This window comes from Lepeophtheirus salmonis, chromosome 3 (assembly GCF_016086655.4).
Source record: "Lepeophtheirus salmonis chromosome 3, UVic_Lsal_1.4, whole genome shotgun sequence".
Lineage (NCBI taxonomy): Eukaryota > Metazoa > Arthropoda > Copepoda > Siphonostomatoida > Caligidae > Lepeophtheirus > Lepeophtheirus salmonis.
Window position 1 is genome coordinate 25549532 of NC_052133.2, and position 24021 is coordinate 25573552.

Sequence of the window (24021 nt, forward strand, 5' to 3'; positions counted from 1 at the left end):
CTTCACAATGTGGAGGAGGGAGAAAAATTGATCCAGTTATAACTTGCATTACAAGCAACATCGTTATGACTGTCATTTGCTTCGGCCACGCACATGATAATAAAAAATGGATCACTGCAAAAGTGCAGATTTTTGATAAGTTAATGAATATTTTCTAAAAAAATGATAGTCTGGGAAGATACAAATCAGTTGGTATGATTGCCTTACTTGGCTATCTCCAATCTTGGGCCTTTTTTCTGTTCCTTTTTAGTCGAAAGGGTGCGTGATACAATAAAGACAACTACGTGTTTAAGTTATTATATGTATTTGTTGGTTCCATTTTGACATTCAGTAATTGAGCATTTTCTTTAATATTAATAAAAAAGGGTTCTATTTGTATACAACTTGATTATTTATGCCCCAACATCCACAATGGTGAAGTTACATGAAAACACTCTGTAGGATTTTGAAATCTGTCAAAATTGTTATGTCTGTATGATTATTGCACATATGTGCTGTAACTAAATATACTCACCTGCCTAGCTTGTAAGGAAGAAGAACCTGCTCCTTTCTAATACTCCAATTGAAAAGGTCATCAACGTCATCCCTTAGAAAAATGAAGATTCGAAAGCACTTTTTGAGTAGTTATTTTACTTTCAACTCTAAAATAAGCTTAAATGTAGCATAATTGCATAACATTTATTATAATAATTTTGTTGTTCAGATTCTTGTAAAAGCAAATGACGCATGCCAAAAGAAGCTTCTCTTTCCATTTTCTCCAAAGAGAGAGAGAGAGAGAAGTAAATTGAGTAAGTAAAAGCACTACTCTCTTATACAAATAAGAGAGAAGAGGAAACGGAGAGGAATCGACAGTCAATGTATGATCTCTCAGTGAACAAATACTAATTTTTATTCTTATTGTGAAAGAATGTAGGAGAGAACTTGATGTATGGCAGACAAAAGCTTCAATATGAGTGACGTTAGCACTGGGAAAAGTATTTTGATATGTGGCATCATTCTCAGCTGCTTCGCAGTCCTTTGGCCAAAGATATTTCATCCCATGCTCTTTGGAAGCAATCTCTTCTCTACGAAGAATGCCGTCAAAGGTAAGTCCATGAAACTGTAGCTCGCGAGGAATAATGATAGTAGAATCAAGTTTAAAAAATGGGACGTGATAATTTATTTCAGAGTGTAAAACTCATCCCAGAATTACAAATACATAGTAGTAGATGAAGGGGGAAGGGAAAGAGAGAGAGACAGAAACAGAAAGGGAAAGCACGTTCAAGTACATTTTGTCTCCCTCATCCGCCGGATAGGTACCACAGATACTTTACCAAAATAATGGATATTCATTGAATATTTTCATGGAGTCCTCAAATTTATTTTGAGCTCATTTCAAGTCCATTATTATAATATCAGTGGTGTCCGTTATTGGAATTTTTTAGAAAAATATATATCAATTTTATGGATACAAATTTCAAAAACCCATAGCTATACTCTAAAAATTTCAAAAATCTAGAATTGTTCACAAAAAATTGTTGAAAAGTAATTCTAAAATTAAATTTCGAATAATACATTTTTTGGAAAAAAAAATTCAAAAACCCATAGCTATTCTCAAAAAATATTTTTTTTTTTGGAAAATATTATGAAATTTAATTTCAAATGTAAAACTTTTTAGAAAAAAATTATTAAATTTAATTTCAAATATAATACTTTTTGGAAAAAAATTTTAAAAATTAAATTAAATTTTGAATATTAAATTTTTTGAAAAAAAAATTCAAATATAACATTTTCTAGTAAGAATGAAAAGTTCCCTAATTTCCTCGCCCTGCATAGGTCCCTAAATATAGGATCCATAGTATTAGGGATTTTCCTGAGTGTAAACTAGCCTTCAAGTCCAAATCGAGTAGCAAGTCTCGAGTTCAAGTCCCCACGTCGGTTATTAAATAATAATATTTCTTTATTTTTATAAATTATCTGCATAATATAACAACTATTTACGAGGTTATTTAAGTTGTATTTTTTGAAAATACTAAAGAATAATCATGATTTTGATGTCATCTCTAATGATTTGATGGATTAATGGCCGCAGACATCCCAACCTTGACCTTCATTTCCACGAGATGTTGTGCAGTAATAACATCAATAACAGATCCATTATAGAAAAAAAAACAATGATGAAAAGTAAAATTTATTTTGTCAAAAAGAAAGCAAAAATATGTCTTTATAATTAAATTAATTTTATAGTTAATTGATAACATTCACTCAAAAATGTGAAATTTATATTAAAACAAAAAATTCAAATTTATATTAAAACAAAAACGTCATTAAAACTTCACCTAAAAATCAAGAATAACAAATCTGTGAAATAAAAAAAAATTCTTACCAAATCAACTCCAACCTCCTCATTATTCATGGCCCTGGCAGTCCCCTTTGCTACAACACATGCATATAGCAGAAAGTCACCTGTATAAACGTGGGCCTATTTTTTTCTTCTGTCTAAAGGCAGGTGCTAAAATGATAGACATAGGAGATAGGCAAGTATGGAAAACCTAACAATATTCGGGTAATTAATGTATTTAATATTTTATTTAACCAAAAATGAAATAAAAAATAAATGGAAATGTCTTTAATTAAAAAAATTAAGTTTTTAGAAGAAAAACGTCATCATAGAAGAGTTTAAAAATATATATATTTTTTTAAATCATAGTTGTAAATTTATATTGGATCAGTATTTAACATTCGGGTAAAATTGAAGATGCCTCTTTAAAAAATAATCATTTTCTACGCCGCCTATGCCATAAATCCAATTTCATAGTTTCATAACTTTAGATATTTCCAAAAGTTCTACAAGGTTGCAACCGGGTCTCAACTGATTCTTAAATTATAATTATGGACTTGGCAGCTTTCCTAGAAGAGTAAGAATATCTCCCACAGTTTATTCCCGCCCCATTTTCGACTGAATACTCTCTTTTCATTTCTTCCTGAATCTGACATACCCTGCACTTACCTTACATTCTGTGCTAATTGTCACATTTAATTTGGAATTATTAGTTCTTTGTAAGCTGAGAACAGTTAATATCTCACGTTTCCGCTTAGTCTAGACTCTGAGATATTTTATTCAATTCTTATTCTGAAATAGATGATACGGAGTTACCTATTTTTGTGGAACATATAATTGAAAATTTAAAAAAAATATGATCAAATTCAAATTTATTTTAATAAAATTATATTCTTAAATTAATTAATTTTCAAAATATTCAACTCCCTTTAATTAAAACCGACACTGGTCATCGGGGCACGTGTCCTCTTTTTGTAAATAATCACTCTTAAATGCACTATGTATGTAATTACTAATTGTTGTCACCTGAATTCTCTTCAAATTGTAGTTCTTACATACATATTAAACCCTATTGTAACATTAAAACGACATAATTCAACATGCTAACTTGAAGAAGAAAAAAACTACATACAAATTCAATTGTAAATTTGTTAAATAACATTCAAATCCCCTTCTTATGTTATTTTTTAGGCGGGAAAAAATTATATTATATATATATGTACGAACAGTACATAAGTAAATGTTCCCTCGCAGTTTGTACAGTCAAATTACATACAATAGTCAATACATTATACATAATGTAAGCATCAGTCATAGAGAAAAAAATATATTTAATAATATGTATTTCTATCTCTATGGTATCAGTGTATATTATGTGATTTCAATCATGATTTATTTTAAATTAGTGATGGGCTGCAGTTTTAAAAATAAAAATATAATTATAACATTAGTAATTTCTTAAATTGTGTTTTCCATTATTTATATGCTTTCAAGCTCAAAAAAATTATCACATCACTTTTTGGCGGGATAAATTCTCCTTTTTTCAAAACAGATAATATAATCATACGTAATACATAAATAATATAAAATAATACTCGGGAGAAGGGAGAGGCAAACTACATAAACACTTACAACAGCACTATCTAAGGTGTATATCGACGTGCCCCTGCTGCTATGGAAGACATTGTTGTTGTTGTTTGTTGTTACCATGAGATGGTAAGGGGGGAAGGAGGAGCTAGAAGGATGTAGAGGAAGAGATGGAAGAGGATATTATTCTTTGCTCTAAGGATTAGGTATACAATTATCAACTATGTACGTTCTCAAATACACATGATGTACTTGTAATTGGGCATAATACATTTTAAAAAAAAATGCGGGAACACCCATATAACAAAATGGATGACTATTTAGTGATCAATCTAAGTAATATCAGAAACTATCTGCACTTATAGATTCAATTTATTTTCATTTGGAATGTTTATAATAATTTGATCCTCTCTAGTTCCATCAGTAATATAATCCATCCCCTTCTAGACTTTTTATAATAATTTCGTACGAGTGTACACCTGGTCACTCCATTTAACTTCCATCTACTTTTTCTTTGTCAAGTTCATATTATTAAATGAGCATGTTTTTGTGAAAACATTCTCTATTTGTTCAGATGTGAGCTCCTTTTCTGCTGAGGAACTCTTTGCAAGTACTTTTACGAATAACACTTATCAACAAATGTTTGCCATTTTTTCAAGTAACAAATCTTAAATAACGTTTAAATGTTATATTTTAATGTGATCTTTTATATATATTATGAAGTTGCATTCCTTCACTTTACGACAAATTATGATTTTCAACTCAGTTTTGATCAAATAAGAATAATTTGATATATATAGAAAGAAAAGTTCATTTTCCCACATTTTTTAATACTTTCAAGAAATTTCTTGCGATTCAGAATGTTTTTCGAGATAAAAGCAGTCAGAAAGACAACATCTTAATTTAATAAAAAAAATTGTCTAGTATTATCAAGTCATGGAAGGTACATGAGTAACACAGTCTATAGGACATGCATGGGGTAAAAACAACCCTTTGGTCCTTTGAGTGTACACCAAGCTCTCATGGAAAAATGTATCTTACATATTTATTATAATAAATACAAGAGTTACTACTTATCATCCAGGTGGAAGAATACGATGAAGAATTGTTCTTAATATTAAAGGTAGCTCCTAATAGCTGCAGAAGAACCGAAGCAACAACTGCACCTGGAAGAACACAACTTTTTGAGTAATTAAATAGTGTTTTTTAAACCTACATACATTTGTATTTGTGTCTTTAATTCTTTAAAATAAATTTATCAAGGATCAAAACAGCTGTTCATAACATCCTCCTTTTAATATTCTCAACAACATCAAAAAACAATGATTATATGACAAATTTGCTGAAGGGGAAATATATATTCTTTTTCTTTTCATACTCAAGGCCTATCAATAAGCTGAGACGGCCTTGCTTATAATGCAAGTCCTAGACGAATCTCAAGTTTTTGCTCACAAGTCAAAGCACTTGATGAATATATTCACTGAGTCCTGTTAGAGTCGTTAAATTTTATTCTACTCGATTTGAATTAAGTCCAGAAAATCTGATTCGAAGTGAGTTTTTCCCCCTATAAAAGATACTACTTAATATCCAGGGAAACAATTGAAATGACTGTCAGATAATGTACTCGTACTGTAAGTATTTGATATTCAAATGTAAAGGGTGCTATGAAGAGTCCTACTTTGAAACGATTATAAGAAAATTTGCTAAAAAATAGTATGAGTATCGAGTCCAAATACAAATCTTGAGTCTTAGGCTTTAGAGTGACAAGTCTTTGATCTTGAGTTCAAGTCGAGTCGTAGCAGTACTTCAAAATATGTCCAAGTCTGGAGTTCAGGTCCTCAACACAACAAATTTCTATTTGGATATCTCAATGAATATACAGAAATGATTCCTTTCATTATCTATCTATGATATACAATATATATATTATGTATATCATAGAATCATGTTTCATAATAAGAGAATCACGAAACATTAGATGTATCCATGGGCCATGGCATAAGTCACTGACATTCCTTAAATATAAAGTTATGCTTTTTATCTCTCCCACGAATATTTTGTGTGTCTTATGTCAAAGACAATCGTAGCCATAAACGACATATGTATATGTTTAGACCACCACATGGGATGCACTCAATATATATATATATATATCATTATAGTATGTACGTACAATGTACATAATATGTGGGCCCGTTAGTAAAAAAAAACAATACAACATGATGTATATCTACAAAGTTTAATTATTTTCAATATCAATTGAATAAATTATTTTGAACAATCCTTCGGAGTACCTACAAATGACCTATAATGTTTCCTCTTTTTATATCCTGTCTGGGGACTTTCTTATATATTCATGAAATGTCCGGTTATAAACATGACAAATAATGCATGTTAAAAATCGATTTAGATATAAAATAAAATTCAAGTTATAGAAAGACAAAAATCCAAAACATTATCTCTAAAAAATCCAAAACAATAAGACCCAAATATATTTTCTGAAACAAAAAAATCAACGTTAAATTATTCAAAATAAATTAATTTCGAAAATATTATGACCTTCAGCATATGGTGACCCTACATAAAGGTAGTGAGATTCACTAGTCAATATTTAATAAAAACAATAAAATAACTAGGTTTTTTTTTGTTCATTTCATTTTTGAAATATATTTCCTGAAAAATTCATTTTTTCAGAATAGCTGTGGATTTTTAATTTTCTACATTATTTTCCAAAAAAAAAAAAAAAAATTGTGAACAGCTGTGTATTTTACATTTTTTTTAAATTCATTTTTCTTATGAATAGCTATGGAAATTTAATTTTTTTTCCAAAAATTTAATATTTAAATTTTGGATTTTTTCTGGCAAAAATTCCAAAAACAAAGCCAAAAAAAAAAATCATGCGAATACCCTTGAACATTGATATATTATTCAACCCATTTAAAAGACCAAATTGGAGAAGAATAAAGTCTCATTCATCTAATGAATGCTCTAAACTACTATATAACATTCATGTGTAGCATCTAAACTCATCCTAGAAATTTGAATATATAACTGAACGAAATTTTGTGATTTCCAAAAAAATAAAACAATGAGCCTGATCACTGATAATTGATGGTTTTAAGGGAGTGGGCTTATGATCTTGTTGAATTTTTGGAGCTATGCTCAAAGTACGTACGCAGGTATGAGGGGGTATGGATTTTGAAATTGTGTCCTTTATATAAAATAATTTAAATTTAAATAAAACCGGTATTCATGGATTTATAAAAAAAGACTGGACGGAATGTAAAAAGAGAACATTTGATCACCATAATATAAAAACCATAGAGACCAATATTTTCTAACGTAAAATAATTCACTGAGAATTTTTTTTTATAAATTGTTTTTATGTTGACGTACCTCATATATGTATTAATTAATCATAAAAATAATACATGGAATTCCTCCCTCCAAAAATCAAATTTTATATAAATGAAATTATACTCGTTTATTTGTGATCAATTATGAACATTTAACATACATGAACTAAAGTATAAATTAATAATAAATAAATATATCAATTCCAGATTCATTGAGACAGGAAAGGAGCTCAGATATGCATCCAGAATATGCCCATCCAGCTTTTCGAGAAAGAGGGAAAATATTTTATGGAGAAGAGGGTCGACAAATCAAGAGATCAATGGATAAAGATATGAGGGTAATTCGTAAAATATAAAATACCTATATATATATATTTATAAATCCTAATATTAAAAAATATTACTTTTTAGGCAGGACCTGGTCCTGTACCTGGTATGAGGCCTACATTTGGTGGTCCTGGAATGCCAACTCCTGCTCCTCGATCTCAAGGAACTATGGGAGTTCTCATGCCTATGTATACGATAGGGATCATTGTCTTCTTTGTCTATACAACGATGAAGGTATTCCATTTTATATATACTAATTAATGATCCGTTTATCTAGTAACTCTCAACTTCTAAATAGATCATTTTCAAAAAGAATGATGACCCTATAAACGAGCCACTTTATAGCAGAAAATCCTTAAATTCTGGTATGGAGGAAATTCAAGACGTTTCTGAATCTCCAACAAGGTATCCTGGGCCAGCGGTGGATGACTACTGCGGAAATAGTCTTTACATAACGAAGAAAATCAATGGTAAGGGGTCTTATAAATTACACTAGTCACCAAATTGTTTTCCTTAGACGGAGATAGGATGTTTCTGATTGGTTTTGCCTTTAAAAAAAACATAAAAATGATCTTAATAACACAATATGTCCGCTTTTGTGACCTACAGAGAGCAACATTTTCATATACTATCAATAAACCTTGAGAGCTTAATCATTTTACAAAATATTTTTCCAAGTAACAAATCTTAAGTAACTTTTAAATATTATTTTTTAAAGTCCTCTTTTAAATATATAATGGAGCCTATGCACTTCATTTTACGCAAAATTATGATTTTTATCATTGTGACCAAAAATTAAGAATTTTTTAGACTTCGAAAGAGAAGATTTTTTATAAAATTTTAGACATTATCTCCGATTAAGAAATATATATAAAATATTAAAATATATTTGGAATTTGGAAACATGTGCCTACAAACTATATTTCAGGTTTCTTTTATTTAGACCTTCTGAGGGGAAAAATAACATTAAATCTTGTAGATGTAAAAAAAACAATTTTTTAAAGTACTCTGTAAGCAAATTAAGCAGAATTTTCAGGTTGTAGAGGTCATTTTTATTTTTTCTTTATGTAAAAGTAATCAAAAGACAGTATTTCAATCTTAAGGCAAAAAAAGTTGAAATTTTGTAGACTAGTTTTTGAGGACCAATGAGGATAACCGAATAAAATATTATATTTTCTAATATTGAGTAGAAAATGTAGAAACATTGCATCATGAAATCCTTGGCAATGAACACTATCAACAACAGAAACAAGTAACTCCTACAGGAATCCCCGAGGATCATTCCATTTCCAGATGTAATGATGCAGCCTGTCGGCAAATCAACAATGCAAAAATAATGACGGATCGAACCGAAAATTTGCTCATAGGAAATAATAAAGGTAAAGAAAGATTTTATAGAGTGTAGGCATGAATTTTTAACTAAACTATTTTATTTTGTTGCATCACTAATAATAGTCATGGATACAGGAGATCCACGTAAGTTAAATTTTAACAAAATAAGTCTTACACTTTACGGTATAATAATATTATGTTTGTATGTAGAAACTTTTCTTTTGATCGATCATTCATTGTAATCTTTTCTTCTGTGATGAGTATTATTATTCATTTTTACAAAACAAAACAGTAAAAAATACTAAAACAAACAGATTAAGACCACGTGTAGATATTTTTCTTTGGAATAAATTATGTGAATATTATTAAGCCTCCTTCCAGCTACAGGATACAGATGAGCATCCCCCCCAAAAAAAAAAAAAAAAATCCCCATATTTATTAATTTTATTTAATGTATTTACATAAGTGGCCCGTCAACAATAAAAAAAGGTAGAATGACTTTCTCAAAATGGCGACTGGAATACAAATTTGTAGTCTTTTGCTGAATTAATTACCGCTCATTTAAATAAATAAGGATTATTTAGAGCAATATTCATTAGAGTGTCGGAAATTACATTTAATGTAGTAGCAAAAATTCATCTTTACAATGAAAAGTTGATTGAGTTTATTTGAATGGGACCATATTTGGGTCAAATTTAGTTTTATAAATTATATTTTACGTTCTGGAATATCTCAAATCGCCTGAAAAACTTTAATACAAAATCTAAAATTGACAGAATTTTGTCTATGAAATATTGTGAATATATGGTGTAAAAATAGACATATATTTTCTTGATTTTTGTGTTAACTCACCACATAGTTATTACGTCTTTTAAAGAAACCATAAATGATTTTATATTATTTGCATACTAATCCAAGCTTTATCGTTCAGGCGATGTGGAAATCAATCTCCTTCGTCAAAGGTTGGAAGAGACAGAAAAGGCTATGGAGAGGATCATGGCTCAAATGGGAGGATTAGTTCAGAATCCTAAGAATGAATCAGAGGTCGTTGAACATCTGCCAGAGGAAGAAAGCAAAGAGGAGGGGCTTGAAAAAAATAATTGTGATGATAAGTCGGGATCCATTTCCAAGCAAGAAACAGATGGGGAAGAGTCTAGAGAGGCCGAATCTGAGGATTCTGTTGAGTATGATGAACAAGACAAGGAGCATAGTATAGAGACAAAGAAAGACAAATAAATGATTCAATTCTTATCCAATCCCTTTAACTCATATGATTAGATTATTCCTAACTCCCTCCTCCCTTCCAATAAAACGATCGCTATATTGAAAATAATTTATCAAATGCGTGCTGTCAATGCGTTTTAGTCTTTTTTTATTAATTTGATTACATATTATATTTCATTGATTCTATGATAAACGCTATAATCTTCAATTGAGTGAATACATATTATTAGAGTTAGAATAATTCGGAGTTTAGAAATAAGAAAAAAATTATAAACGGACTACCTGAAGCATTTTCAAGATAACCACAATATGAATATTTTTTTAAACCAAGCAGCATGATAATAGATACATTTTTTTACTTTAAAATAAAATTATATAATCATAATTACAATAATAAATGTAAATAGTACCTACACTAGATTCGTACAAGTAATGTATGAGCCAAATGGCGAGGAAATTAAAAAAAAAAAGAAGCAAATTAACAAGATTGTAGGGAAATTAAAAAATAAAAACCAAGGAAGTTCTCTATGATGAGTAAGAACCCCCTCTTCCAAAAAAATACTTTTCATGTAATATATATGAGAGCTGAATTTAAAAAATGTAATTTATGGTACAACATAGGAAAAGCTATAGGTTGAGAGACCTCGGTTTCATGGAGCTTAAATACTGTCTAGCTTGTTCAGTCAAATCCAAGGAAGGTCGAGTTTTACCACAAGCAATCATATTCCACCTGACATCGAGCTGTGTACATATAAAAGCATGAGTTATTTTCAATAGGCTCGGCGGAACATTATTTGTCTTAATTATGAGAGATCCTCACCTTGGACTTAGGGTGGTCAGCTTCTTCTTCTTGATCTACTTGAAATGAGTGATCTCCAGGTACTCCAGTGTCATCTACTGTTGTCAAAGTGTCTTTTAAAATAGATGGTGGAGAAAATAGTAATGACGTGTCAGTACCAACTAATGATTTGCTTGGAGTCTCAGGAAGAGACAAACTGGAATCTTGACAAAGTGAGGGTTGGGAATAACCGGATCTCGGAGGAGATATACTATGTGACCAATCATCCGCCAAAGACTTCCTTACTTTTTTATTAGGAGACGAATTTTCCTTATCTAGCAAACGTGGATTGGCACATCTACTCACATAACCACTATCCTGGAAAGTCTAATAAATTAAAAATGAGTCAATATGGGTCATTAACATAATACATGACTAAAATTAGCTTCTGAAAAAATTATTACCTGTTCATCCGAGTATTCCGAATGGTAGCTTAAATCCTGCTCTTTCTTTATAATTTCATGTATATCTTCCACAAGTTTAGTAGGCGTTTGGGGCTAAAAAAAAAGATATACATTAAATAAAGACTGGCTAAATAATTTGGGATGAACAGTGTCCTTACAGTGTTGCTGAGTGGTTCACGTCGTAAATATACGTCTGCAAGAGCTTTTTTGAATGGAGTAGGAGTCCTTGGTGCCTCCGAAAGTCTTTGATTATTCCTTGTTGGACTGAATTTGTTCGACCTAGGAGTTTCATTATCCAAAGTGAGAGAAGAATTATTTGGAGTGGTCAATACCGATGATTTTTTTGCAGTCACTGGAGTCGACTGAGCTGCAGGAAATGTATTATGCGCAGATGAAACGTCGAACGAGACGTCATTACAACTATTGTAACTCTGCTAACGAGAAATAAATGAGAATGACGATGCAGTCAATATAAATTCAATAAGACCAACTTACGGAGTTTAAATCATATTTCCTCTTCATTTTCCTCCTTAAAATGGGAGGGGTGGAAATGACTTCACTGTATGTACACTCATTTAACGGCTCATCTTTGATTTGTATGATTTCACCAAGAGGAGCAATGCCCAAGGACTGATGATCATCGAACGTCATAATGATCCCACTTCCACTATTTACACTTTGCACTATGTGCGTTGATGAACCCGACTTTGTTAAAACACTTTCTGTAGGAGTCAAGTAGTCATAAAGGAAGCCCCCTGTTTTGGAGGGGGAATTCGTGACACATTTTAGGGGTGAAAATAAATGGGGCTCAAAAGTTTCTTGTTTAATGGGTGTCCAGGAGGTTTGTTCTGTGGAGGACTGTGGAGTCCAGGGCTGTTGAATATAGGTAACGGTGGAGGCGGCGGATGAATTGAATGAAAGGCTGGACTCCGTTCCAATGGAGGCAAGAGGAGCTTGAATGACAGATGTTTTAACTGCGACTGCTGGAGGACTGGTTATGAGGGGGGAGGAGGCCCCTCCAGCCGCAGCAGGCGTCACCGCACTCGGAATCCCACTCTTTTTACTGCCCTTCCGTTTCACGGGATTGTTCTCCTCCTCATATTTGCGTTTCATGGTCGAGTTCCAATGGTTCTTGATGGCATTGTCTGTGCGACCCGGAATGAGTTTGGCAATCTTGGCCCATTGATTGCCCCACTGATTGTGCGCGTTGTAAATCACACGATCTTCCTCATCCGTCCAAGCAGTCTTCTTGATCTCGGGGTTGAGATGGTTGTGCCACCGCTCTCGGCATTGCTTCCCAATCCGGCCCTTCAAATGTTTGGCAATCAGTGTCCATCTCTTAGGACCATATTTCCGCACCAGCTCAACGACCCGCTCGTCCTCTTCCTTGGTCCAGGGACCTGCAAACAAAAAACAAGACATTGCATTGCATCCACAGTCAGGAGTCCTCCCTTACCTTTGACAAGCTCGGGATTCACCACCTTTTGCCATCGATGTTGACATTGTCCATCCGCACGATCTCCCAACTGGGAGGAAATCACGTCCCATCGCTCTCCATGGATCTCCACAAGTCTCTTTAGCTTCTCATCCTGCATCAAGTAGCCAAGTCATGAGGCTTACCTCCGAAATGAAAAACATAAACTTCTTACCTCATCCTTGGTCCACCTTCCCCGATTTATCGTCTTTTTCCCGCCTCCTCCAAAGGAATCAGAATCACATTCTTCCTCATCACTTCCGGGAGCCGGAGATGTAAGCATATTCCATTCCATCAAATCCCATGCGTTAAAGGGGATTTAGTATCAACTTTACCCCCCAAAATTACTTGATATTCAAACTTAATTTTCAAGATGGACTCACAAATTTGAAATTCATCAGACAAATTTGGCGCTGAAAATGAAAGAAAGAAAAAAGGAGGAATGATCAAGAGAGAGAGAGAGGAAGGAAAAAAGAGAGAGGAAAAAGAGGGAGGGAGGGAGAGAGCTAGAGCTGGGAACAGGGAGGGAGGGCACAAGATGCTTCAATAATAATAACCAGGCAGAAACGGCCAAGTGCATGAGAGTGTGGATATTACAATGACTTAAATATACACGCCTTCACACCCTTCCAGCTAAGCCACCCTTAAAAAAATCATGAAAGAGGTAAACACAGCAAGTAGCGACATCTAAACAAATATAATTATGCATCCATTATAGCACGAAAATATGTAATAATTAGATAATTACTTATACTTTCTAACATTGAGAAGGGATATATGTATGTATGCAGTAAATATTTTGTTACAATTGATTTCAGATATTTTTATATAATTCAATAGTTTTGCATAATGTATAGAGGTCGCTGTATCTTTATTCAATTGTTTTCAGCACGCTTAGTAGTAGTAGTACTTATTCATCGTACTTCCTTTCATTTTTTTCTTCTTTTCAAACCTATGCAGGCTGCTGGTATCTCTGGTTGTGGGAATATGTGAGGTTCATATGAGAAAAAATGCTTTCCTCCTTAGCTTTGACGCTTGAGATATTTAAAATAATAAAAGAAAAAAAAACCTAGGGGGAGGGAAGATTACCTACGTGTACACTGAGGCTATTATGGACCGTCCGACATATGTAGATGCCGGTCTCCTTTGTCTCCACTAGAGCCTATTGTACTTATGTTCATTTATAGACAGACTGAGATTTTATAAAATAATATGATAAGAATCAGATTTTGAAAGGGAGGTAACATGATAAAATAATAAAAGGGTTGAACTGAATGGAATTTGGTACTGGCTTAACTCATAAAGAATGAAATAATATAGATATTGTACCTAAAATAACTCTTTAAGTGCTCAACATCCTCCTCATAAGCTATTTATAGACAGTACAATTTCCTTCACTCTAGTTTCCCAGGGTGACAAACATATTTTTTTTTGTAAGAAATGAAATGTCAAAATACTTCAATCCCAATCTCCCCTTGGAAAGTACTACAGAAGAACACAACAAAATGACTCACAAAATTGACTACTATAATATGTTGTGTACATGTTGTAACTTGCTACCAAAAAAAAAAGAGATAAATAAGCTTAATTGAAGAATTTAGAGTAGTACTTGTTATCAAGGTCAATAGAAATACAAGGTTAGACCATCAAATAATCGGGCTTGCTAGAATTTTCAATTTGATGTATTGTACCGTCTGCTGGGGCAAGACAGGCATATTTTGACAAAACACGCAACCACTTATAGTCTATGATGTCACTATTGCTAGAATTTTCAATTTAATGTATCGTACCGAATGCAAGGCAAGAAAACAGATTTTGATAAAACACGCAACCACTCATCTACTTTTACATAAATATTAAAAGTGTGGTAGAAGTCAAACATCAGTCGTACACATATAATCTTGTATTTCTATTAACCTTGAATTGAGGATATCGCAATAATGGAGTTTTCCATGGATGGACGATATATGTATGAATGATGTAATTTGTGACTTTTTTGTGAAGAAAATTACTAATTGCAGGGGGGGGAGCTGTAGCTATCTCCAAATAGATAAATTTAAAAAAATAACTTCTATGAAAAAAAAAAATTACCCCCCAAAAAAAAAAAAAAAAATTAATATAAGACTTCGTTTTATATAAAAAAATCATTGAAGTAAAAAAAAAAAGAAAAGGAACTATAACTTAATAAAATGAACTTTAACTTAATAAAAGGAAATGATAGCTTCAATAAATTGTTGATAATTAAATTAAAGGATAATCTAATTACATAAAGCGAAATGAGACGTAAAAATTATAACTTGTGTAATTTGTTTCTACAGGTATACCTATTTTGATTTGGAAAAAAGAAGACTTGTGGACCAATCAGTCTCGTTGTGGATAGATAACTGTTATTAGGTTTTTTTTTATAAGGGGGGCAGTGGCAAAACTTTTGATAACTTACATTTTTATAAACATTTTATGTTGATTTTGTCAACTTACTGCAATTGAGAAAAAAAATGTTGTCTTTCGACAAATTGGCGCACATAGATTTTATTCAGGGGAGGGGTTTGTACTTTGTAACAATCTCCATGGTTTATATTATAAAATTTGTAAAATCTAAGAATAAAACATAATTAATTTTTATTTTTGTTTATTATTATTATTTTTTTTAATAAAAAAAAAAACACATTTGGATATTGGCGTTTCTTTAATTTTTGATTAACCTTTATTTTAAATCAACTTAAGCATAAAAACTAGGCATTTCAATTTTTTTTTATAATGTAACACTTTGAAGAACACTTTCCAGAACACTTTGAACAGGATGTAAAAAGGGTGTATTTCCTGACAAAAAAGAGCTGCTCACCTTAAATAAGGCCTAAGCACGTCTGTTCTCTGTGTTCAAAGGAATACTCCATTGCTTAGTCCAGAGGGTGGAACTTGGACTTGAGTCCATATTTTGAAGCTTACGACTCAACTTGATCACCCAGTCAAAGACTCAAAAATAATTTCAATTTTTAGATATCCAATGTATATAACGACGTCTTTAAATGATATTTTATTTTCTGAGAACTTGAATTGAGCTCGATGAAAATGCTCAAGGACTTGGACTTGTGAGCAAAGACTTGCGACTCGATTTCGAATTTTTGCAACCTCTCATGCTTACCACACTTCTTCCCTTTTCACCCTCAATTATAATTAATATGTATTAAGGTTCAATTTAATTAATGATTTGGTGCCATTCATGAAGCTTGGTGTCCTTGAGAGCACAAAACCTCACAAAGAAGTTAATGGTCAAAAACATAAAATAACTAGTTAAAGTTGTTGTTTTTTTTTACAAAAAAGTAATGACTTTGGAAGACAAAGAAAAAAAAAGAACTTATTCTTTTCAATCAATTGAATAAAAACTTTAATAAATATTTCTTAGTTAGAGAAAAAAAGGATCCTAGAACATTGTCTTGCGGCATACTTCGTTTGGCTTTTTAAATCCATTCTTTAAACGTTGATATTTGTAGTTCAATTATGTAGTATTTAATTCTATTATTTATTCATCAATGAAGAAATGTATTTTGTGTTAGGAGTCATTGTATACAATATAATAATCTATAATATTTTCAAATTGCACTCACAATTAATTATATGAATTGGATATATTAAGGCGATCTTTTTTTTTTTAATAAAATGTTTTATTTTATTTAAAAAATGAAATTCTTTTAGATATGGCCGAGAATGTTTTTTTTTTTGTGAAAGAGCTTGGCTTAGGGCATGTTCTCCCTCCCCCCAAAATTACTCTGGACAAATATGAGTATGTATGTATTAATCACAAATGGTTCATTATTTTTCATCTAAATATTGCCTAGGCTGCTTTTTGCTCTGCTGTGATGGGGACAATATGTATGAAGAATGCAAAATATAAACTATCTACCGAATGTCTCTTTTTCTATAGCCCTTGCAATGATTTTGGAAAGCTCTTTAATAGTGTTCTACATTCATTCATTGAATGACTTTTTCTGAAAATACTTTCTAGAGTTAAACAGACCACAACGTTAGGGAAACTAATTTTATTTGGTGTTTCATACCGAAAATTATACCAAGAAAGTCGAGCAATGCATTTTGCTCTGTTAATTGCAAAAGCTCACATCGCTTCAAAACTAGGCAATAGTAAAAAAAATGACAGGTAAGATCTCTGCGAGATAAGCCACTTTTTTCCTCAAAATCCCAAACTTGGTATGTAGTTTTAAGATGTGTTTTACGGCTTCAATGATAACATAAATTTACTCAAGAGACTGGCGAACTTGAAAAATTGATATATTATATAAAGTGTTGAATCGGTCTCAAAAAAACTAAAAAGACTGCAGTCCGGCCTTAATTTAATTTTTCACTCCTAGGACCGGCTTTATCAGTCTTTTATGGAAACTACAACAGCTCAATTTACGTAATTAGTACTAACTACGTCATTTCAGCCGTTAAAGTTACATCATAATTCATAGCCTCTTTCAAAGAGACAAAATACCTGAAGTTGAAAGAAGGAATTGTGTTTCTAGAAAGTATTATTATTCGTTCTAGGTATCATTCATTATTTTCTTCATTTTTATAATCTTCAGTCCTAGCTAGGAGTGAAGAAAATAAAAAGATAGGTAGGATCGTTGAATGGTTTAAAAGGATCGGACCGATATGAAAAAAGACTGAAAAGGGGGAGGGCGAAGACTTATTAGGAAATTAGTCCTAGGACCGATGCAACACAACTGATATACCTTGTCTTAGTGGAGCTATAACCATAAGAGAACTTTGGATTAATATGAAAATAAACTGTAAGGTTGCTGACCCCCCCACACACACTTGAAAATACATTCCGGAACCGCTTTGTCTAGCTATATAATACTAGCTTGGTTCTCGCTTAAGCTATACTTTTCCCTTTACTTCTATTCGGATAATGTATGTACAAATATTAACTGTGAATGGAAAACAACCTTTAGTCAGATGGACTTCATAGTTTTGACACTTTACTCAGACATGGAGAGACAAAATTTGAGGTACGCAGAATTGGTGACATTGTCTCATTCTGTGTTACAATATATTATGTTCTTTTCTGCTATCATAATTTTGTTTTGAGATTCCACATGTCGGAGATAATTAAATTGTTTACAGAATAAATAACAATGGTCTTGACTTAGTCGGAATATTTACTCATGTTTAATGTTATATAAATTATTCAAGCCTTCACTATTATTATCTTGTAATGAAATAAGAATTATACAACGATTATTTAAAATAATTGCAGTAAATCCAAACCAAATACTTTTAAATGTTGGTCCTTCACACAAAAAATAAATAGAAAAATCACAGATTATATAGTTCAAGTTTTTTTCTCGCTTGAGAGGGTTCATGAAACAAAAAAACAAAAAAAAACAGAGGTCAATGGGTTCAAAATAGTTTGAAAACCACTGGTCCAACCCTTCTATACGAAATATTACATTTTTATGCAGTGGGGAAGTACCAAACCTTGCACAGGTGAAGTCATGTATAAATTTTGTCGCCCCTTTGCTACAGATTTAAAAAAATATATTCAAACAATTTTTTTAAATACTTTTATTTAAGTAACAAATAATATAAAAGAAGACTTTAGATGCATTTGAAGAAATATATTGTAAACATTATAGTTTAAAATTTATTCACCAGATTAATGCTTACAAACATAAATATTCATAAATTCAATTTAAAAATGTAAGCGTCTCAACAACAAAAATTAAAAAAAATCAACGGAATAAAAATCAATAAAATAAGACAATAGGGCATACATCAATTTTCATATAAATTCCCTTCAAAACAAGTCACTAAAATTTAAATATGTTATATCAAGGCCAAAATTGTATTTAAACGTAAAAATAGCTCGTTTCTTCAATTTCTTTCTAAAAAGGTTTTGTATCTTCCAAAATGTCCAAAAATGTCTAGATGAATTTGAAGAATGATATCTAATTTTAGGTCTTTAATATGAGAATTTCGATTTTTGCCTAATTTTTTGAATAATTGAGAGCCCATAAAATATTAATTACAGAGGGAATATTAACGTCGTCTCTCCTCCCACGCTGCCATTGTTCTTATTATTAGATTTGATATATTTTTAATGAAAAGAAAAAAAAAAAGAGTACGAGGAGAAGGCGAGAGCGAGACATATGGTACACCTGAATTTTAGGCCCTTATTAATATTAGATGCCTGTTATATGATGATGATTTTTTTTTTTTTTTTTTTTTTGGGGGGGGCTTAGATTTAAATTCATGTATATATGTTTTATAATACATATATTCAAAATACAAAAACAAAAAAAAACCTAAGATATACCTATTATGCATTTTTCAAATCAATTTACACCAAAGATAGGCAATAATGCTGACTTCAGAAGGAGAAGTTAACAACACCATGACCTATAAAATAATGAACAAAAAAGAAGAAAGAACCCACACAACCACCGTTTTCCCTTTTTCTCATTAAAAACATGTCAGTTCTACTTACTATTATGTTATGTGTCCATATTTTGTTTTTAACCAATATATATTGGCCAACCACATGGCCAAGTAATATGGCTCATCCCGCAATATCAAAAATAGGGTATAATCTTATCATGTGATATTTAATTTACATGACGTTGCATTTAAAATCTATATATATCATGATAAAACTAGTAATACAACTAAAGATAGGTCCAATCTTACATGGATATTACCTAGTATTGGGATTTGATCTAAAAATCCTAGACCGGTCTGATACCTTTATGATTTTTAGTCTGCCGAACTAATTGGGTCCTTTGAATAAGTTTGGTCTAGACCGGCCTTAAAGAAAAAATATCTCTGGATTGGTCTCATTTAAAATCTGATCTAGACATATTCTATGAATGAATTGTTAATGACGTCATGGGCATTTCAAAATTGTGAACATAGCCCTATAATAGTGAAATATGAAGCTAAATTGTTTCAGAAATAATATTTGTAGAGCTCATAACTCAGAGTAGGGGAGAAAATTGTTATATAGACTGATTTTGAAATAATCGGCTCACTATTTGAAAACGATTACATTTCGGTCTACGATCAGATATCGTGGTTTATACCGAAATATCGGTATCAATAGGTATAGAAAAAAATCACTTTAGACGGAACCAAAAAAAAAAAAGTCGGCATTGGACTGAGTCCCAGCACTAGTTACCAGTTAGATATTCCAAATTTTTGGCCTCGTTTTTTAAGACTATGAAAACAACATCTCGGATATCAAAAGTGGAGATACAAAAACAAGTTTTGTATGTAATTGTAGCGTTAAACCGTAGTCATTTAACTGGTTTAGACCATATCCAAATTTTTATAACCATAATCCCATAATTACAAATTATTACAGATATATGTGTAGTAATATTTAACTCATCCCATCAAAGTGCAAATCAGTTCACACATATTTTAATGATTAAATTTATGGGTTTTCACTCTCTACGAGATTAAATGGGCTTCTAAAGATTACCGATATAGTTTCAGAAGATACATAGTCGGCGAACTATCTATCCCTGTATGGATAAAGGAGATTAGAGAGCGCAATGGTGTGAACTAATTCGAAGAAAAGCTGTTGAAAGACGTAATTTATGTACTCAACAGTTATACCTTGTGATACCCTAACATACAAGGCAGATTCAGAGAAAAAGTTTATATTGATACACGAGCTGGTTGACACGACGTGAGAGCCTCTTCAAGTTTATAAAGACTCATGAGTTTTTTGTTTTACGAACTCGGTCCAAGAAGGAATCAAACTCGTATGTCAAGGTATTACTGAATTTGAATATTGTTCTCACTTTTTATAAATAAAGTTAATTATCTATTCTATCTTTATTTTAAAAAACCACTGTTGTGTAACCATTAAAAAATTGCCGCATTTATGATTTTAAGCCCCACAAGGGAACAAGATTTTGGATGTTGTAATTCTTCTACGTAAATACTGTAATATGTAATTACAGAATGTTTTTCATCATTGCGACCATATCATTTTCCTTTGAATAAACATCTTTATTGGTATCAACTAGGTTCTTTTATCCCCCTACAGGGTGTCAAAAGGGGTTTGTATTATTATGATTGTTTATTGCGTTTATTAGACCATTGTATACATGTATTAAAATATTTATCTCTTATTTTTTATATATAGAATCTAGAGCATGTGGTTTAAAGGACCACCACTTCTGAAAAGTTGATGTTGGCTGCAATATATATATATATAAAGTAGGGGATGAGTTTTCTCTTCTTTATCTTGGAGGAAAAGAGGAAAGTAGTTCTCTTACTGAAAGTCCAAGTTGAGTCTCGAGTCTTTCCTTACAAGTCCAAGTCCTTGAATATTTTCATCGCGTACTTTATATCCGGTGAAAAAGTTGAATTGACTCGAGTCAAATCCCAATTCTTTGATAGTGTGATCTAGTCGAGTCACATGTTTTCAAAATATGGACTGGAGTCCAAGTCAAGTCCCACCTCTACATTGTATCTAATGTGATTCGAATAAAGTCAAAATTCTACAAGGAAAGCCTTAGGAAAAGGAAGGATCAAAATGAGCACTTCTACCCTATAAATTAGGCAAATCCTTCTGGGAATTAAATTGCTATATCTGGAGAATTCATCTTTTTTTTAAATAATTAATTTAATCACCCAGAATTGAAATTTAAAAAAATCAGAAAACATGTTATTACGGAGTTGTCTTTATTAAAAAAAAGGTGATCAAAAAATTATTATATAAAGAAGGTCTTCATAAAAAAACATTATCTTTTTTAAAGTCATCCTAGTCCCAAATAATCTCAAATATTCCGTCACCATAAAACACATAACAACTTCGGATCTTCTACGCCTATGCCACTACGGGCGCAGATATGATTTTTAAACTTAGAGGGGGGCATTTTTGCCAGTAGGAGGAGACCTTGTATTTTTCTAAAAATAACACCAGAAAATAAGGATTTTGTACAAATGAATTTAAGCCAAGGATATAATTTATCTTTGAGCTCAGAATCCAAAGCTCATATCGTCTGACGTATCGGGTTTCATAAATATCTGGACTACACGAATTCGGGACTATGATCCTTCAGAGTTGTTTTTCAACAAGAAGACGAAATTAAAAATACGATTAATAAAAGTTTTTTAAAAGTGCTTTTTATGATTTTAAAAGATTCTATTGATTCTGAGACAGCGTTTCCTCACTAACAAAAAAAAAATACAAGGAATTTTTATGTCAGCTGTAGGTTTTTTTGCTTACTTTCCCCATGTGAGTGTTATGAAAGTTGATTGATAGAATTCGCTCTGTTTAAGCTGTGAACCCATTTCAATTATTATTGAATGACAATTCTATAGTTGGGGAAAATTGGATAACTGCCAACTGAGTAGCTCTTTTCTCATGTTTCTTTTCATATGAAAGGTTGTGTCATAAAATAAATGTTTTTCTGAACTCAATATATTTTCTCTTTTAGACTGAAAAATGATGACAACGACTCTCTTCTCAAGACCCTTGTAAAATATTTATCATTCATCCTGAAAATAAATATAACTTAGCTTAATCATATAATACTAGAAACTTGAAAGCGAAAGGTCAAGCGTGCTCGCTACAAATGGTGTAAAAGAACAGAGAAATCACTACAGTGACATAACATAGATTTAGAAGGCCATTTGTTAACCATTTGTTATATTTTTATTTTCAAAAAAATACCCGTTTATTAGATTCAAATAGTTTATGTATACCTTACCTAAATCAGAGACCTATAATATGTTTCATATTGGAATTAAATCATTTAATAAAAACTGTAATTTATGAATTTCAAAGTTCTTTTTATTAGGTTCACAGGTTGTGTAGGTGAACTACTGGGCACGAGGAATGTTAAATTTATTCGCTGCCCCTTCTCAGAGCATTAAGGAACCCTTCTAATATGCGTGGTGTATTTGAGGATATTAAAAGGGTTCTTTGATGCTCTGGGAAGCAGCGCCGAGTAAATTTAACTTGCATTGGGGCCCATCACATCCCCTTCAAAACCTGTGGACCAGAGGATATTACAGCACTTTGCACTTCTGTACTCAATAGATTTAAGTTGTCTTAAATTTTAGCTGAACTTTAAGTTAGTCGAATTGGTGCAAGCAAGACTATGATTTAAATAGTGGAAAATTGTTTGAATCTTCGTTCCATTTTATTCTGCAGATAATTTGTTTATGCATTTATAACACCGAAACAGCTTTGAACTTCATAAGCTAAATATATATTCCTTTAAATGAAATGAAGATGATGATTTGAATAATTTTAAATGTGCTCATTCATATCAATTCAAATCAAGTTTAATTGATTCCCTTCGGATTAAAACATATCTTCAATTTCACTAAATACAGTAGCTGTATTAAACTTTTCAAGATCATCATATTCATTATATATCTGCCTAACTAAGTCAAGCAGCCAATTGAAAATCCTTGGAGGGGCATCCGCAGGATTATATATATATATATTTGGGGGGGGAGAAAAGTTTGGTAAGTAAATTTTAAGGTAGAAAGTAAATTTTTTGAAAAACATTTCAAAAATCAAAAGTTAAACATAAAAAATTTCAGAAACTATTTTTTTACAAAAAAAAATACAAAAGTTTAACTTCAATTATTAAACTTTTTGAAAAATAAAAAATTCAAAGTTATTCATAAATAAATGAATTTTTTGGAACAAAATCTCAAAAATCGACAGCTATTCACAAAAAATTATTTTTTTGGAAAAAAATTTCAAATATTAAGTTTTTCGAACAAAATATCAGAAATTGACAACTCTTCACAAAGATTTATATTTTTTCTGAACAAATTGCATCTATAAAATTTTTGAAAAAAGAATTTAAATATTAAACTTTTTGAAAAAAAAAATCAAAAATCCATTGCAACTTACAGAAAATTAGATTCTTTTAGATAAACATTGCAAAAAATCCACAGTTTTTCACAAAAAATGTATTTTTTTTGAAAAAAAAATTTAATATAAATTTTTTTGGAAAAAAATTTCAAAAATTCAAAGCTATTCACAGAAAAATATTTTTTTTTTTGGTAATTTGGATATTGGGGGTTACATGCACTCCAACCAACACCCATTGCGGACGCCCCTGCCTTGTCCATCTATATATTTATTTCTCTATGATTTTCACATGTTATAAGGAAGTGTAATT

The 24021-nt window shown here is 31.3% G+C and overlaps 2 protein-coding genes across 8 annotated transcripts; one reads left to right on the forward strand and one right to left on the reverse strand.

Moving 5' to 3' along the window:
* The first annotated feature begins 286 nt into the window (after positions 1-286).
* Positions 287-10561, forward strand: RIC-3 (RIC3 acetylcholine receptor chaperone). 4 transcript variants are annotated; one of them, XM_040708859.2, is made up of 7 exons: positions 287-1085; positions 7471-7601; positions 7675-7824; positions 7889-8060; positions 8781-8969; positions 9046-9066; positions 9854-10561. In XM_040708859.2, the coding sequence occupies exons 1-7, from the start codon at positions 929-931 to the stop codon at positions 10156-10158; spliced, it is 1125 nt and encodes a 374-aa protein (XP_040564793.1). In that variant the 5' UTR covers positions 287-928; the 3' UTR covers positions 10159-10561. The 4 variants fall into 4 exon arrangements, with proteins under 4 accessions (XP_040564793.1, XP_040564792.1, XP_040564794.1 ...); XM_040708858.2 differs by having other exon boundaries at positions 8778-8969; positions 9854-10354; XM_040708860.2 differs by lacking the exon at positions 9046-9066 and having other exon boundaries at positions 8778-8969.
* Positions 10278-13668, reverse strand: Myb (proto-oncogene like protein Myb). 4 transcript variants are annotated; one of them, XM_071887225.1, is made up of 7 exons: positions 13038-13668; positions 12845-12977; positions 11884-12788; positions 11547-11819; positions 11389-11481; positions 10967-11302; positions 10278-10887 (listed from the first exon to the last, which is right to left on the reverse strand). In XM_071887225.1, the coding sequence occupies exons 1-7, from the start codon at positions 13155-13157 to the stop codon at positions 10774-10776; spliced, it is 1974 nt and encodes a 657-aa protein (XP_071743326.1). In that variant the 5' UTR covers positions 13158-13668; the 3' UTR covers positions 10278-10773. The 4 variants fall into 4 exon arrangements, with proteins under 4 accessions (XP_071743326.1, XP_040564790.1, XP_040564788.1 ...); XM_040708856.2 differs by having other exon boundaries at positions 10967-11311; XM_040708854.2 differs by having other exon boundaries at positions 10967-11311; positions 11547-11822; positions 13038-13322.
* Positions 13669-24021: the final 10353 nt, after the last annotated feature.

Bases quoted from the DNA above. Each gene is read 5' to 3' on its own strand.
- RIC-3 (XM_040708858.2), top strand. From the start codon at position 929: ATGGCAGACAAAAGCTTCAATATGAGTGACGTTAGCACTGGGAAAAGT. The intron at 8,061-8,777 runs GTAAGGGGTCTT...TCTAATATTGAG, and splicing joins CATAACGAAGAAAATCAATG to TAGAAAATGTAGAAACATTG. The intron at 8,970-9,045 runs GTAAAGAAAGAT...CACTAATAATAG, and splicing joins GCTCATAGGAAATAATAAAG to TCATGGATACAGGAGATCCA.
- Myb (XM_040708854.2), bottom strand. From the start codon at position 13,157: ATGGAATGGAATATGCTTACATCTCCGGCTCCCGGAAGTGATGAGGAA. The intron at 12,789-12,844 runs GTAAGGGAGGAC...TTTTGTTTGCAG, and splicing joins GAATCCCGAGCTTGTCAAAG to GTCCCTGGACCAAGGAAGAG. The intron at 11,482-11,546 runs GTAAGGACACTG...CTTTTTTTTTAG, and splicing joins GTGAACCACTCAGCAACACT to CCCCAAACGCCTACTAAACT.